An 18,003-nucleotide genomic window follows, 5' to 3' on the forward strand; every position below is an offset into this window, starting at 1 on the left:
GAGGCATGCTTTACACCACTGCATCTGACACTTTGCATTGCACTTGGTGCTGTAAGGCTTGGATGCAGCTGCTCAGCCATGGAAACCTTTCCCCTGAAGCTCTCTATGCACTGTTGTTGTGCTATCCTGGAGGCACGAAGTTTGGAGGTCTGTAGCTATTGACTCTGCAGACACACCCTTCACTGACCTTGCTCTGTGTTTTTATTTGGTCCACCACTTTGTGGCTGAATTGCTGTTGTTCCCAGTTGCTTCCACTTTGTTAAATTACCACTAACAGTTGACCGTGGAATATTTAGTTCAAGGAAATTTCACAGATGGACTTATGCACAGGTGGCAACCTATCGCAGTACCACGCTTGAATTCACGGAGTTCCTGAGAGCAAACAATTCTTTCACAAATGTTTGTAGAAGCCTAGGTGCTTGATTTTTTCACACCTTTGGCCATGGAGGTGAGTGGAACAACTGAATCCAATGATTTGGAGGGGTGTCCCAAAACTTTTGGCAATATAGTGTTTGTTGTCACATTACTTGCATCCATTAAAGTTTATCTATGGTTAAAATTCATATATTAATTTCCACATTTTTTTTTCAATTTAAATTTACGAACCTACTCCTATTAATTTTAACAATCTTGACATTTGCATACTTCGTGAAGAATCCCACACATTTACTTGAATTCTATGACATGCTGTGACGCTTAACCTGATGCTTAGGTCAAGAACTATCGCTGACTAGTGCCTCTTCGGCCTTCAGCAGTCCCCATTCCTTTAAGGCAAACAGGCCTTCTGGTACTTGGTTACCCCAGGTCTTTGTACACAATGTTACATATCCTGACCAGATGGCACCAGGACTGAGCATAGGAAAGAGTACCGGTGGTCTTAAGGCTGCATTCACATGTCAGCGTATGGATCGCGGGCAGAATCGCCGCGATTCTACCCGTGATCCGGAAATTATTGCAAATCGCGGGACGCCTGTGCGTTGTCCGTGATTTGCAATAGCACCCCAAACGCTGAGCCATGTTGCCACGATTTCCGCCTGTCGAATCGCGGTAACATCGCGCAAAAAAAAAATTGCGGGACGCATTACGCCAAAAAAAGTACAAGAGCTTCTTTGGAGCGTAATGCGTCCTGCAATTTTTTTTGCGCGATGTTACCGCGATTCGGCAGGCGGAAATCGCGGCAACATGGCTCAGCGTTTGGGGTGCTATTGCAAATCACGGACAACGCACAGGCGTCCCGCGATTTGCAATGATTTCCGAATCGCGGGCGGAATCGCGGCGATTCTGCCCGCGATCCATACTCTGACATGTGAATGCAGCCTAAGGCAGGCTTGAAGTGGGCTGAGCCATTACAGGAGAGCGTACATACTGCAGTCCAGGAGCTGATAGTAGCTGGAGAGGCAGTAGCCTCCAAAAATTAGTATAAGTTCAGGGCAGGCAGCAGACAGCAAAGTTCAGTAGGCAGCTCTGAGGTCACGGTGGGAGGCAGGTAAACATAATCCAGCAAGCAATCTGAGATCAAGGCAGGCAGCAGTCCAAAAGAGTAGACAAAATCACAAGCAAGGGTGAAAGCAAAATATAATTCAGTGTCAGATATTGCAGAACTGGGTCAGACAGGGAAGCAGACAGGGAGTCAGGAAGCAATAAAGCTATCGCAAGTCCAGAGCTCTGGATTGTGATGCTCAAAAAAAGCACAACGGTGGTGCAATAAATAAGAAGCAAAGGATGCAAGAGCTGATCTCTGCCTAGCAACCATAATCCAATTGCACGTACCCAAATAAAATTTATGTTCTTTATTTTCCCACAAATAGAGCTTTCTTTTTGTGCAATTTGATCACCAATGTAGTTTTTATTTTTTGCACTATAAACAAAAAGAGGCCGACAATTTTGAAAAAAAAAAACAATATTTTTTACTCTTTGCTATAAAATGTGTCCAATGAAAAACTTGCGCCCAATATCCAAGAGTGCAGGATCACATATATATACGTGATCCTGCACAGCGCAGCTGCCCTGTAACAGTAAAACTGCTATAGGGCCTTTGGCGAGTGGTTATTGTTCAAAGCAAGCTTCCCCTTCCATGTCTCCATGCTTTATTTTGTTGAAAAGGATCACTTTAAAAAACACCCCCCCAGCATTTCTAGACGTGGTCATCTTGAGTAAGATTAGATTATATATATTTAGCATTTACTTCCTTGAATCTATTTGCCCTTAGCTCAGGCATGCAGGCAGGAGGGTGTTCTTAGCTTTGAAAACCCTTCCTCGCCTCCTCCAGATGATAGACTACTGGGATGTATGACATAACTTTGGTGTAGGGCAGAAACCAGGAAGCAGCTGAAGAAATATTTTAAAAAAAGTTTAAAACAAGTTAATATAATATACCTTCCTAGCTATTTACTAATGCTAGCAGCATAAGAATTAAAATTCACTAATGTTGATTGAGAGAGTTTAGTTCTGCTTAGTTTACTGTATTTGTTCAGTGGACTTGTGCTTTGATGGCTAAGCCAGCCTTTCTAAACCGGTGTGCCCCGCCACACTGGTGTGCCGCCAGAGGTCCTCAGGTGTGCTGCGAGATCATGGTAGAGAAGGGCTGTCAGATGAGCCCGATCTCCTGATCCCCTGCCGTGCTGTGAGGGAGCTCCGTCAGCCTCAGGAAAGTGAAAGTAAAGGGAGGGGGGAGTGTGCTGTGCTCTCTGCTTCCCCCTACAGTGCAGTACCCGGCTGTGTGAGGAAAGGTATTTTATTGTACTACAATTACTGTATTATTGTACTAGAATGTACTAGTATTGTACTAGAACTTTTAAAGTTTGTGTGTATGTGTACACATGTGCATGTGTGTCTATGTGTTTGTACATGTGTTTGTATGTGTCTATATGTGTGCATGTATACATGTGTATGCATGTGTGTGTACATGTGTCTGTATGTGTGCATGTATACATGTGTTTGTATTTGTACATGTGTTTGTGTGTGTATTTGTGTCTATATGTGTGCATGTATACATGTGTATGCGTGTGTGTGTTTGTACATGTGTTTGTATGTGTGTGCATGTGTCCATGTGTCTGTTCGTGTTCATGTATACATGTGTATGCATGTGTGTGCATTTGTATTTATGTGTGTATGTGTTTGAACATGTGTTTGTATGTGTGTGTGCGCATGTGTCTGTATGTGTGCATGTATGCATGTGTGTGCATTTGTATGTGTGTGTTTGTACATGTGTTTGTGTGCATGTGTCTGTATGTGTGCATGTATACATGTGTTTGTGTGTGTATGTGTTTGTATGTGTCTATATGTGTGCATGTATACATCTGTATGCATGTGTGTTTGTACATGTGTTTGTATGTGTGCATGTGTCTGTGTGTGTTCATGTATACATGTTTATGCATGCCTGTGCATTTGTATGTGTGTGTTTGTGTGTTTGTACATGTGTGTGTGTGCATGTGTCTGTATGTGTGCATCTATACATGTGTATGCATGTGTGTTTGTACATTTTTTTGTATGTGTGTGTGTGCGTGTATGTATGTTTGTATATATATATATATATATATATATATGTGTGTGTGTGTTTGTGTATGTATGTTACTTTTAATCCTGACCCCCCCATTCCTGTACTGTCAGAACTGCTTTTTAGGGCTTGTTTCTGATAGCAGCAAGGGCTGCTGCTCCTTTGAAAATCAATCCTTGCTTAGATCACTTTTCAGAGGCATTTGGCAGGCGGTAAAGAGGCAATATGTTGCTTCTCACCTCCTGTTTTAAACCTGGAAATGCAGCACCACCACACCGCAACCATGCACACAGTGGCAGGGTGGTTGCAGTGCAGCCCCATTCACCCTGGGTATACCTCCAGCTGCAGCCACCACATGTGTACATCCCCAGATGCTGCCTCTGCAGCTAAAGGGGAAGCAGCTGAGGGTAGTAAAGACAGCTCACCCATGTGATTTTACTGCCCCTCCAACCTGACATGTGAACAAGCCCTGTGTTTTGTATGTGTGCTGCGTGTAGGGCTTCAATGGGCTTCCCTACCAGCACCCTTGTACCGCACCCCAAGCACCCCATGTTTGCCAAAGTGTGGGGTGCCATTAAGAATTAATGGCACCCCTAAAGAGCAGAGCATTTGTCTGTTTGTCAGGAACGAGCACAATTCTGCACGTGTTCTGCGATACACAGTAACGTGAATCAAACCTCAAGACTGAAAATACTTTTCAAGGGCGCCCTGACTGAAAATAGGTTGAGAAACACTGGGCTAAGCTGTTGGGCATTTCTTTTTTTATTGGTCAAAGGCTTGTTGGTCTAAGTGCCGGTTCACACTATTGCGAGTGCGGCGATTGCATGTAATTCGGAGTGCACTGCTCCTTCATTACATGCGATCGGATGTACGGATGCAAATTCAGCCATACACTTTGTATGGCTGAAATTCGCGCTGCACCAGCACAAAAGACGCACATGACCCTTTTTACCAGCCGCATCAGGATCGGATCGCACAGTGGTTCACACTTGTGCAATCCGATCCTGTGCAAACTGTCAGATCGCACTGCGATATGCGATCAAACTGGGGGTGTCGTTAACATTTAATTGACACCCCCTGCGTATTGCATATGGCAGTGTGAACTGCCAGATGTGCGTTTGCGATGCGGGAACAGGCTGCGAATTCTTAAGCTTGTGTCCTGAGTCAAAGTTTATATATTTTAAATATTGTTATTTATTTAAACCCCAAATAAAGTACTGTGGTCAATGAATTGCATGTGCTGTGTTGCTGTGTGATTGTGTTTATTGTTTATAATTTACAGGGTTTATATGGTGCCAACTGTTTGAGCTTTACAATATAACGGGAGACTGTACAGTTCCAATACAAACTTTGACAAGAAGGCAGAAGGGGCCCTTACAATCTAAATGTAGCACCCTCCTAGTGAGACTGGTAGGTAAATTTAGTTCTGGCTTGCTCGTAATCAGAGGAGCAGTGTTTTTTGGTCTGGTCTGCTCAGGGTTTGGATGTTTGATTACTTCCTTCTGTCTCTAGAAGAAATTTCTGGAATTTAAGCCAATCCCTGGGGAGATGTGCTCAGATGGTGGCTAGTAGGGATGGGTGAATGGTTTGGGCTGAGCATGAGTTCAGGCTGAACATTGGCTGTTTGCTTGTTCGACAAACATCCAAATTATAGGCGCGTTCGACCATTTGTTCAGCCCGCCAAATTACCAAAATGCACTACGCTGCGCACAGTGCATTGGAAGCCCTGATTGGCTAAAGCAATTAAAGCTTTGCCCAATCAGGGCACAGAGCACTGTCAAAGCCATGATTGGAGAAAGTAATGATGACTCTATCCAATCATGGCTCATTGCTCTTAGACCCACCCCACACTATATAAGTATTATTTCAATAGCGGTCATTTGTAGCGTGATATTGACGTGGAGAGAGAAAGAACAGGGCTCTGTACAGTGCTACTAGAGAGTAATGCCCCATACACACGTGCAGATTATCTGAAGACTTTTGTCTGCAGACTTACCTTTTCTATGTAGTGCAAGGGCCTGCCGGATTGCATACAAATTGAAAGTGTTTAGGTTTGACCTCATATTATATGGTTTTGGTAAGTCTGCAGACAAAAGTCTTCAGATAATCTGCACGTGTGTACGGGGCATTAGAGTGCTATATTGTGCTGTTCTGATTCTATTGTCAGTGTAGAATATCGGTTTAGTGTGAAACTAGTGATAGTTGAATGTGAGTGTAGTAAACATTCATTTTTACTTTTAGTGTTACTTTAGTGTGAATCTAGTGATAGTTCAGTCAGTGTGAGTGTAGTGACCATTCATTTTTACATTAGTGTCAGTTTATTTTGTCAGGGCAGATTTACTGCAGTATAGTTCAGTTCGTTAATGCACGTTTAACGCAGTATATTTCCGTGTGTTAAGTGCTTTTTAACGCAGTATATTTTAGTGCATTAATGCACGTTTATCGCAGTATATTTGAGTGCGTTACGTGTTGTTTCACGCAGTACATTTTGGTGCGTTAGTGCACGTGTAGTGCAGTATATTTCAGTGCGTTATGTGCCGTTTAACGCAGTATATTTCAGTGCGTTATGTGCCGTTAAACGCAGTATATTTCAGTGTGTTAGTGCTAGTTTTACACTGTATACTTCAGTGTGTTACTGCACGTTAACACAGTATATTTCTGTGCATTAGTGCACATTTAACGCAGTATATTTCAGTGCATTACTGTGCGTTTAACAAAGTATTTTTCAGTGTGTCAGTGCATGTTTAACGCAGTATATTTCTATGCATTAGTGCACATTTAACACAGTATATTGCAGTGTGTCAGTGGAGTGTGTCTGTGTAGTGAGTACTCAGGTTAAAGTGCACCAAACACCACTTTCCAATTATTGAAGTGCATCCACTTACACATTTCCACATCTTTATTAAATTTGTTAATAAGCACCCCCATCATGTCTGGGAGGCCAGCAAGGAGAGGCAGACATTCCCATGGCACTGTGCAGGGGCCAGCAGCATATGTGTTCACAGGTAAAGGTGGACATGGTCAGTCCTCAGGCAGGGAATTGTCCTCATCCTCCATCACTAAGCAGAGACGAGTGCGCAGTCCACTGCAGCTGCCAGAGTGGCTAAATCTGCCTCCTTGTCCACAGCTATTCCTGCCCCAGCATCAGGCATTGAGGAGTCAGCTGAGTTATTTGAACGCAGCTTCAGCCACTTGCTCCTTGACGATGCACAGCCATTACCTAATGCAGATGTTGTTTTTGAGCCTACAGAGAGGGGAGAACACTGGTACACATATTGGCAGTCATGTTCCCCCAGCCTCATTATACAGATTTGCTCTCCAAGCCGTTATTTACAAAATAAAGAAAGCTTGCAGGGAAAATGTCATTTTTTTTTACTTTATAAATGCATATATTTCTACAGCAGTTTCTATACACATTACAGACCCCAGAGGCACTATATTGAAAGGAATTTTTCATTTTTATTGTTATATCTCATTTTTATGCTTTCAAAACAGGCACTTTTGATTTTTTCCAGTTCGGGTCCCATAGACTTCAATGGGGTTTGTTGTTTAATCCTGAACTTTCGCAATGTTCGAAAGTTCTGGTGTGAACCGAACAGGGGGTCGTTTGGCCCATCCCTAGTGGCTAGGATGCTGTTAAATAGCCTGGAGCCCTGAGCAGATTGTCTTTTTTTGGGGATGGATTTGTGAGCTGCGGAGGGTGGGGGGGGGGGGGCTCCTTGCCTGTGGAGCCCTTAAAATTGGAAGTTGGTCTGCTTTACAGGAGGCTGCATCTACAGACTGATCTTGTTTCAGGATCCTGCAGGTAAAGCCTCTTTTCTGTGCTGCACCTAAATTCATGTCGCCCAAATGTGAACCCGTGGACTGTTCCAGTCTACCTATACCAGTGCTACTGCTGCTAAGTAAGAAGTGCCCTCTGCTAGCAATACATTCTGTTTTAGAGTATCCAACATCACCCCAAATCCCCTCCCAAGATTCTCCTAGCTCATAAACTTCCAAAAAGACAACCCCTAGACAACCCCTAGACTGAATATTGAGCCGGAGTGAATGAGCAGTTTGTGTGCCACGCTCCCTCTGCACTGTTTTGGGAAAGAACTAGTTGCACTACATAAAAGGGAGGCGCAAGTGATACAGTAAAGTTAATAACTGTGGTGTGGTGATGAGCTGATGGAAAAAGTGAAAGTTCAGTTGTTAGGTTGAAGTGGGATAGGCTTCCTTAAGAGATGAGTTTTCAAGGATTGCCTAAGGGCAGACAGAGTAGAAGATAGCCAGACAGACTGAATTAGAGAGTTGTTGAAGTCCTGGAGAGTAGATGACAAGGAAACTAGGGTGCAGGAGGTCTTGTGAGGAGCAAGGTTGGTGATTAGTTTGGGGCAGAGTTGTGCCTGACTTTGTATGTTGGTGTTAGAATTTCAAATTTTAATTGCTGGGCCAGCAGAAACCTGTGGAGAGATTGGCAAAGTGAGGAGGCGGACACTGTTGTTGGCATACCTCCCAACCGTCCCTGATTCACAGGGATGTCCCGGGTTTTTATGTATGTCCTGGAGTCCCAGCGAATCAAGGCTGAGTCCCGAAATGGAGCCCAATACCGGAACAAGCTTTAGTACTGGGCTCCAGTGACTCGCCCAGCAGGGGCGCACTAGCGCAGACACCATTCACAAACCACCCGTGGCTTGTGCGGGGTGTCTTGGGTCCTTCACGCCGCAAGAAAAGCTTTCTTTGACATCTCTCCCCACCAGCTGCCTTTTACACAATGCAGAGCAGAGTGCACCAAACTCACCCTCTCCTCCTCCTGCTGTGATGTTTTTTTGTGATGTACACAGGCAGGAGGAGGAGGCACTGAGAAGCTGAACTGAGGTCTGTAATACATACACATATATGTAATAAATATACATGAGACTTACAGAGGAGGAGGACATTGGGGAAAGGGGTTAAGTGGGCAATTTTACAAAGTTTACTTATTTGCGCGGGGGGGGGGGGGATATGTGCTAGGGGCCACTTTGGGATTGGAGAGCATCAGGCATCTGTGCTTCTCATATTTTGTACCAGAGCCAGGTAGGTTTTAGTTACACCTCTGGTCAGGTCTCATGACCAGCTTCAACCTTGACAAAATCAAACAAAGCCATCAGATCCATGGAAGTCTAAAACAAATATTTAATAACTGACAGTGTTTAGTGCTGAGCACTAAACAGCTGCAGCTTTATCTTGTGCTATAAACATTTAGAAAACCCAGTTGAATATACTGTATTAACTTATATTGTGTTTTGACTTACTTAAAGTGATTCTAAAGGAAACTTAAAAAAAATGTCATACTTACCTGCTCTGTGCAATGGTTTTGCACAGAGCAGCCCAGATCCTCCTCTCCTGGGGTCAGGTGGTTCTGGCCACTCCCCATCTGAATGCCCCCATAGATGCTATGGGGGTGCTTGTGCAGTCTCACTCTTGAGCCACCCTGTGTTAAACCATTGACACAGCATGGCTCTGCCCCGCCCCTGCTCTCCCCCCACTGACTGTGGAGTCAGTGAGAGTAATAATGGCCTCATCATTGGTATTAGTGGGAGAAGAAGTGCCCCAATGTTGGTATCAAGGGAAGGAATAGTGTCCCATTTAGTGTTAGTGGGTGAAATAGTGTCCCATTGTTGGTGTCAGTGGGAGGAATTTTGCCCCACTGTTGGTGTCAGTGGGAGGATTAGTGCCTTGTATCATTGGCAGCAATCATGCTCCAAGTGCTGAATAAAGACAAGCAAAGGGCCATATTTGGCCCCCGGCAGCAGTTTGGAGACCACTACTTAAGACAGTTTATACTCACAGAGTAAAAGTATGTGAATGCAAAATATGTCTTTAAATGCTGGAAATCTCTGAATGGCGTTGGGTGTCACTGTGAGGGAGATTGGGGTTCTGAAGGGGGTTAAAGTGGAACTACAGTTAAAAAAATTGCAAAATAGCTATCTATCTATCTATCTATCTATCTATCTATCTATCTATCTATCTATCTATCTATCTATCTATCTATCTATCTATCTATCTATCTATCTATCTATCTATCTATCTATCCATCCACACTTACATACCTCTTCACAGTTTAAACCACTGGTGATATTATTTGATAATGTTCACCCCCTAGGTACACATATAACCCTTTGATCACCCCTGGTGTTAACCCCTTCCCTGCCAGTGTCATTTTTACAGTAACAGTGCATATTGTTAGCACTGATTACTGTGGTAATGTCACTGGTCCCCCCAAAAGTGTTAAAAATATCAGTTAGGGGTCCGATCTGTCCGCCACAATGTCGCAGATCGCCACCATTACTAGTATAAATAAATGTAAAAAATTACATAAATCTTTCCCCTAGTTTGTAGACGTGATATCTTTTGCGCAAACCGATCAAAAAACACTTATTGGGATTTTTTTTTTACCAAAAATATGTGGCAAAGTACAAATTGGCCAAAAAAGATGAAAACATTTTATTTTAATTTTTTTTTTTATAATAATAATAATAATTTTATTATTTTATTAGCAGAAGGTGAAAAATACTGTTTTTTTTATAAATTGTCACTCTTTTTTTGTTTATAGCGCATAATCAGAAAACCGCAGAGGTGTTCAAATACCACAAAAAGAAAGCCCTGTTTGTGGAATCAAAAAGGTTTTTGGGGTACATCGTCGCACGACTGCACAGTTGTCAGTTAAAGTAACGCAGTGTCGAATCGCAAAAATGGCCTGGTCATTAAGGGGGCAAATCCTTCCGGTCCAGAAGTAGTTAAGTGGAGATTAAGGGGGAATATGATCAACATGTATAAATACATAAGTGGTCCATATAGTGAACTTGGTGTTGAGTTATTCACTTTACGATCATCACTGAGGACAAAGGGGCACTATTTACGTTCCGGAGGAAAAGAGATTTAATCTCCAAATGTGGAAAGGTTTCTACACAGTAAGAGCTGTGAAAATGTTGAATAGACTCCCTCAAGAGCTGGTTCTGTCCAGCTCAGTATATTGGTTTAAAAAAGGCCTGGATTCTTTCCTAAATGTACATATTATAACTGGATACTAACATTAGGGGTAGACAAGCTCATACCAATTATAAATAAATATGGAAGCACCACGTCCCCATCTGAATGTCAAAGAGAAAAGTATTTTTGGGCGTATATTGGGACTTTTGTATATAGGGGTGCTTGATGTAGATATGGTATTGGAAAAAGAGAAAATGTGTAATAGAAATCAAAATTTTATTATAGAAAAAATATAAAATTGTATACTGAAAACAACAGGATACAAACAACAATATGATGTAATATTGTAATTAAAAACATATGCAGTAGACAGATATATTGACATATATGACAATTTACAAGTGATTTACAGCTCCTACATAGGGGTGATTGTCAAATACCCAAAACTCATCCGAAAAGAGGTATCTATGCAGGATAGCGGTGAAACCCAGAGTATCAACCCAACATGTTTCTCGGCCTTAGGCCGCTTCCTCAGGGGTACTTTCTCTATGGGGTATCACTTGGTGAATATATCAACACTGTCTGGTAAACCAAGAAGCCAGCAATGGTGGAGGACCGGGACCACAAGGAGCAGTTTGCAGGGACGCGACGCCACAAGTTGCACTACCGCAGGTTATGTGCAAAGGATCCTGTTGTGGACATTGAACGCTACATGATCCTAGATTTACCACATCTACTATACCCGCTCCCTGTCCATTTGTCCTATCCGGAATCTACTGGATAGAGATATTCACTTATTGCAGTATTGCCTTTTGGTTCAGTGGTTTGAGCTCCCGTGGCCGCCCCCGGGGGAATCGTCACCCCACCTTGTGGTCCCGGTCCTCCACCATTGCTGGCTTCTTGGTTTACCAGACAGTGTTGATATATTCACCAAGTGATACCCCATAGAGAAAGTACCCCTGAGGAAGCGGCCTAAGGCCGAGAAACATGTTGGGTTGATACTCTGGGTTTCACCGCTATCCTGCATAGATACCTCTTTTCGGATGAGTTTTGGGTATTTGACAATCACCCCTATGTAGGAGCTGTAAATCACTTGTAAATTGTCATATATGTCAATATATCTGTCTACTGCATATGTTTTTAATTACAATATTACATCATATTGTTGTTTGTATCCTGTTGTTATCAGTATACAATTTTATATTTTTTCTATAATAAAATTTTGATTTCTATTACACATTTTCTCTTTTTCCAATACCATATCTACATCAAGCACCCCTATATACAAAAGTCCCAATATACGCCCAAAAATACTTTTCTCTTGGATACTAACATTCATAGGTAAAGTTGATCCAGGGAATATCTTAATGCCAGTCTCAGGGGATCAGGAAGCAATTTTTTTCTCCTGCTGGAGCAAATTAGATCATGCTTTTCTGTTTTATTTTGGCTTCCCCTGGATCATCTGTGGGTATAGGATTATGTATATAGGCTGGTATATATATATATATATATATATTTTTTTTTACTTTTTATTGGTTAAACTAGATGAACATGTGTCTTTTTTCAACCAGACTAATTATTTTATTATGTAACATTAACCCTTCAAAACCTTCTTGGAGTCATCTGCCTACAAATGCCCCATCATTGATTTCCATGGGAGAAATATAGCCCTATTGCCGGTGTCAGTGGGAGAAATAAAGCTCTGTTATTGGTGTTAGTAGGAGAAAGTGTTCCATCATTTGTATCCGTGGGAGCAATTATGTCCCACTGCTGGTGTAAGTGGAAGGAATAGTGTCTCGTACCAATGGAAAGAATAGTACCCCAAGAGCCGAATAAATTCAAGCAAAGGGCCACATCCTTTGGAGGCCACTGCTCTACATGGATGAAACACCTTACTAAATGGATGCATGAAGACGACGTCTTTTGATGACGAAACGCATCGGCGGCACCAGACGCAACATCCACAAGCCCCCATCCGTGCCGGCCTACTTCCTGTATACTGGTTGGGAACACGCGGGACGCCGCGGTCGGACCCACAGTTCTTTTTTATCGATGTGCCTGCCTGTATCGTCTTATTTGTAAGAAGAATTTTAAATAAACCTTTTCAATACATTACAGGATTACGCTATGGTCTTCTGTCATATATCCTTTACATATGTTCGTACCTATTTGACTACTGTGGACCTGCTGTGGAGATCTGTATCTTCCTTGGTGCTGATTCCCATCTGTTGTTACTATATGCTTGCTGAGGCTATCTCATTCATTTGAGTGGCCATATTACTCTGGTAAGCTGCTTCCCAACACCTTACACAGTGGTGTCCCCTACCTGCACTTCCCTGTGGTGTCACAAGAAGGATACACGGTATGATTTTTGGATATCAATTGTGTTTTGGATACTCACATTCTCATGTTTCACTTTTTGGGACTTTCACTTGCACAATTGTTTTTTCTTTGGACTTATCACATGTTATATTGCTGGTCATTTTTTATGATGTTTTTTGTAATATTCATTTATGTACATTGATTAGCGCTACACTATTTTTTATTTATGTTTATTGGATCACCGCCTGTTGGTCTAGTGTCAGCAGCTCCCCCCCCCCCTCTCCGCTTCATTTACACCAGTCATTCATATTTTTAGCGCAGAAATCTTCCACCCTTTTTTTTTAGTAAATTAATAAAATAAGCAGCACAGTGGATACATGCACCAGTCAAGTTCCTACACCCCAAACTTGCTCATCGGTGTCTTTATGAACCTTTATAAAGGGGGCCTCCCCAAATTGTTCCCACAAAGTTGGGAGCATGAAGTTGTCCAAAATGTCTTGGTATGCTGACACCTTAAGAGTTCCCTTCACTGGAACTAAGGGGCCATCCCAACCCCTGAAAAACAATCCCACACCATAACCCCCCCTCCACCAAATAATTTGGACCAGTGCACAAAGCAAGGTCCATTAAGACATGGATAAGCGAGTTTGGGGTGGAGGATCTTGACTGTCCTGCACACAGTCCTGACCTCAATCCGAATACTTTTGAGATGAATTAGAGCGGAAACTGAAAGCCAGGCCTTCTCGTCAAACATCAGTGCCTGACCTCACAAATGCGCTTGTGGAAGAATGGTCAAATACTCCCATAGACACACTCCCAAATCTGGTGGACAGCCTTCCCAGGAGAGTTGAAGCTGTTATAGCTGCAAAGGATGAGCCAACTCAATACTGAACCCTATGGACTAAGATTGGGATGCTATTAAAGTTCATGTGCGTGTAAAGCAGGCGTCCCAAAACTTTTGAAAATATAGTGTATATGCAGGTGCAGGAAGGCATTTCCTCAACTGCAGGCAAGCCGCACTTCTATTTATCAGATGCACAGGTGTGCCATTAGTTCCTAATGGCACCCCCGCATCTGAAAATGCAGTGCGCTTTCGGGTGCAGGAAATCGTATGGTGAAAAAGCATCATGCTATTCCTGTGTGGCTGCAAATTTAAATAGGTGCAGATACCTTTGTCTTCTGTTTCTCACAGGTACAGCAGCCTACTTAAATGAATAGGCTGCTGTGCCCACACAGATGCAAGCCACACCAATTGCATAAATGTGAACCTAGCCTTACCTTCCTGCACTAGGCACTGGCCCAGGGTGGCCATATTGGTTAATACAGCCCTGCTTCCTCTCACTACCCCTCAGCTTGTGACTTACCATATTGCTAAGCTGGGTATACACAAACATTTTTTGTTCAATAGGCTGGTTAAGCAAAAAATAAAAAAGAGATCCCCAAGCGATATGCATGCAAGGATCTCTCCCACTCTTCTATTGTATTCTCACAGTGGAGACTTTCCCCCATTAGAATACACTGATCGAATGCTGGGTTTCTAGCATGACCGCTTAATAGAAGGCAGTCGTTTCTGTTGAACAGACAGCAGTCTGACACACGTAGGGTAGGGGCAAGGATGGTGGTGACACCTATATTCTCAAAGTATTTTGTTTGTATCTAATCATATATTCATTGCACGTACCCACAGTATATATTTTGTTTTTATTTTAATTTTGGTTTGGATGGATGGCATAGCGTGGCACTTATTTTTGGTTTGATTGTATTTAGCACATGTATATGGGATTGTAAACAGTATCAGCAGCTGGCCCTTACACTAATTTGTAAAAACGCATGGTAGCTCGCAAGATTCCTCCTGCATTTGTTTCTTAGCCGTCTTAGCTTCTGTTTGATCTGCAAATGCCATGACGCAACACATGTGATCTGGTATGACACCAGCCATTTGATGGTTTAAGAGTTTGGTTGAGAGCACAACCAATATGATGGTTACATTCCTGGCGTGCCGAGAATGCAACTGTTTTCTGAAACTGTTAAATCAATGGGGTTAGAACCACTTTAAACCTCTGTTGGAGTAAAAAGATTGTACCTATATACTGTTATGTGACAGCAGAGTGGCAAGCAACACAATAAAACTAGCAAATATTTCCTTCATGTAATTTTCTACCATAGCAACATGTAAATGTGAATGTCAGATGGCCTCAACACAACATAAAAAATTTTTTTGTGAGCATGTCACCTTCCTCTAGCTAGTATAGAAGTCATGATGTTTGCTGGTTCAACCATGAAGGACAGAGGAACAGATATTTTATTACATTACAGCTGTCACTGTTATTTACATCTAGAGTTATGATGATGAATGAGGACTAGGCACTGCCAGATGCAGATTGGAATCTTTATTGGGAGTTGCCTGGCATTGCACTGTTAGTCATTCCATGCCATCACTGTTTCCAAAGCAGAAATATGCATAATGCAGGTTCCCGGGGAACCCTGCTAAGGATAAAAAACACCTACACTATATTGTCAAAAGTATTGGGACGCCTGCCTTTACACTCACATGAACTTACATGGCACCCCAGTCTTCATCTGTAGGGTTCAATATTGAGTTGAGCTCTAACAGCTTCAACTCTTCTGGGAAGGCCGTCCACAAGGTTTAGGAGTGTATAACGTATAGTGCAATCAATGTTTTCGTGAATAAGGGCCCCTACGCATGCATTTGTGTTTCTTACATGTCTGTATGTGGCGGGGGAGGGGCTCAAACATTTTTGGAGGGGGGATTTTAAGTACTTGGGTGTAACTTTAATTTTTTAAACTTTTGTTTACACTTTTTTTTCTGAAAAAGACATAAAGTCCCCTATGTGATTCACATGGAAGAAAAACGAGAACAGACGCCCCTGACTCATGCATTTGCGTTTCGTACATGTGTGTATGTGGGGTTGAAGGGGCTCAAAACATTTTGGAGGGGGGATTTTAGGTACTTGAGTGTAGCTTTCATTTTGTACACTTCTTTTTACATTTTCTTTTCTAAAAAAAACAAAAAGTGATGCATTTTTGTTGACAGGTACTGTTTAATGAGACAACAGGGGTCTAAAAGATGTTTTACGCATCGCTTTCAAGTCACAGTAACAGGAAGAGGAGATCAGCAAATGGACGTTTGCTGATCTTCCCCTCAACCTGGCGGCACCTGCCATGGTGGTTCTGGATCTGCCAATTGGCGCATGGAGCCTGGGAAATATGGCGCGGAGGGGGGCCGGCAGTAATGGGGGTGTGTAGAAGTGATCAGTTCACTTCCATCTGATAGCTATCTTGTCAGATTTACACACACTCCCAGTGGCTGTATCTGTCAGGAGTGTGTGTAAAACCTCCAACGGTGGTAGTAGTAAAAAGTTTTGAGGAAACATTTCCAGAGAGAGACATGGAGACTGCCATTGCTACATCTCTTTCTGCATATTCTAGTATCCTGACTGTCTTGTTTGCCTTCTCCCTTACCTGCAACAAGCATGCAAATAAGGATGTCTGACCTAACTCGGACTTCACAGACATACACATCAACTACTCAGACCTTACTGAGTCCAGGTTATTAGTGTACTAATCAATTTTCACCTTCAGAAGAGAATAGGCACTGTAGCTCAACAGTGCAGCTGCTTTTGCCGTTACACTTTGTCTGCTATCTAATGAGAACACGTGGTTCAGAAAACAGAGACTATAGTGATGTTGAAAGAGAGACACTTATGTATGACCTCAACCAAACTGCAACTGATTCGGAAAAAGGTATAATATCCCCTTTAACCATGGTCCAGTTTACTCCAACAAGTAAAAAAAATGATCTTATAAAACAATTGGATCACCATTACACATTGTTATTTCTCATAATAAACCTTTACAGGTAATTAGTCATTTAGATTTCATACACCTGTCCAACCTTTTTTTCTGAAGCAGTACAGCACAAGCCATTGGGGGTTAATTTACTAAAGGCAAATAGGCTGTTTAGTTTCTCCAGAAAAGATATGTTGCCTTCCATCATGCAATCATGTGCAAGGGTATTCCTTGCAAATGAAATTTCATCGTAATCACTAAGCTCTGGGGAAAAAAATCTCAAAGTGCAACTTCACTTGCAAAGCTTATAGCCTATTTGCCTTTAGAAAATCAACTCCATTGACTTCTCAGAGGACTGTTGTCAGAATGTCCTATCTATCTATCTATCTATCTATCTATCTATCTATCTATCTATCTATCTATCTATCTATCTATCTATCTATCTATCTATCTATCTATCTATCTATCTATCTATCTATCTATCTATCTATCTATCTATCTATCTATCTATCTATCTTAGTCACCTGTCTGTATAGTTCTATTTATTCTAATTGCAAATAGAAAAAATAACTATTGGTTGTACTCACCATTGTTGCTTCTGTACGGTATGGGATCTGTTTGTGAAATGTAGTGACAGAGTTTAATAATTATCCTTTGTACGTAAGTTGAAGCTCAGAACACACTTCCTCTTTTTTTTTTTTTGGTTCATTAGGTCTTATCGGGGAATTGTTATCTGAGCCACTCTACGTGCTCGCTCTCCGTCCCCAGACCTACTCTGATTTTCTGTAAAAAGTGGAGGAAAGCGGACCCCATAGAGTTGTCTTTGGTAGACACTTGTGGCTTTGGTGGATCTAGGAAACACTTGAGACTTGCAAGTCAGCTGGTGATTTGTTATGTGAATTTCCTCTTTCCAATCTTCTGTAGTTGATATCTGCTGGGTGTGTATATTTTTTAAATTGTTATCTGTTTAACTTGCTATATTGCTTAATCTTTTGTGTTATTTATTCTCCTTTTTAAGGATCTCATGTTTTTCCTCTGAGTCACATGCCCAGGGTTGGTATAAATAGTGCAGTTACAGCAGAGAGAGTTGCTTAGGATTAACGTAAATGTGAACTCTCACCTTGTAAGTCAACCCATTCAGTTTAATATAGAAATGAAAGGCAAAACATTTGTGTATACATAAATAATAAATAAATATATAGTTTTTCCTTTTTTATTTTAGGCTCTGTTCACGCCTGAGCGTAGTGCAGTGACAGCTGCTGCACTGCCATCTTTTTAGCTTTTTTGTGGTGCGTTTTTTTTAATGGCACTATTCATTTGAATGGGCCTCCCTCCGCTCCACAAACACTCCAAAGAAGCTCATGTACCAAATTTTGGCACAGAGCTAAGAGCGCTTGGCGGTGCGATTTTTTATGATCTTAGCA

At 42.0% G+C, this 18,003-nt stretch overlaps 1 protein-coding gene across 1 annotated transcript in view; it reads right to left on the reverse strand.

Moving 5' to 3' along the window:
* Positions 1–17,388, reverse strand: part of FYB1 (FYN binding protein 1) — a gene marked incomplete at its 3' end in the record, with an annotated part of 246,374 nt that extends 228,986 nt beyond the window's left edge. Inside the window, exon 1 of the mRNA XM_082275208.1 lies at positions 17,167–17,388. Coding sequence (XP_082131334.1) covers positions 17,167–17,169 — 3 coding nt within the window. The 5' untranslated portion in view covers positions 17,170–17,388. The remainder of the gene's footprint in view (positions 1–17,166) is intronic.
* Positions 17,389–18,003: the final 615 nt, after the last annotated feature.

Source organism: Pelophylax lessonae, assembly GCF_965119305.1.
Source record: "Pelophylax lessonae genome assembly, chromosome: 1".
Taxonomy (NCBI): Eukaryota; Metazoa; Chordata; class Amphibia; order Anura; family Ranidae; genus Pelophylax; species Pelophylax lessonae.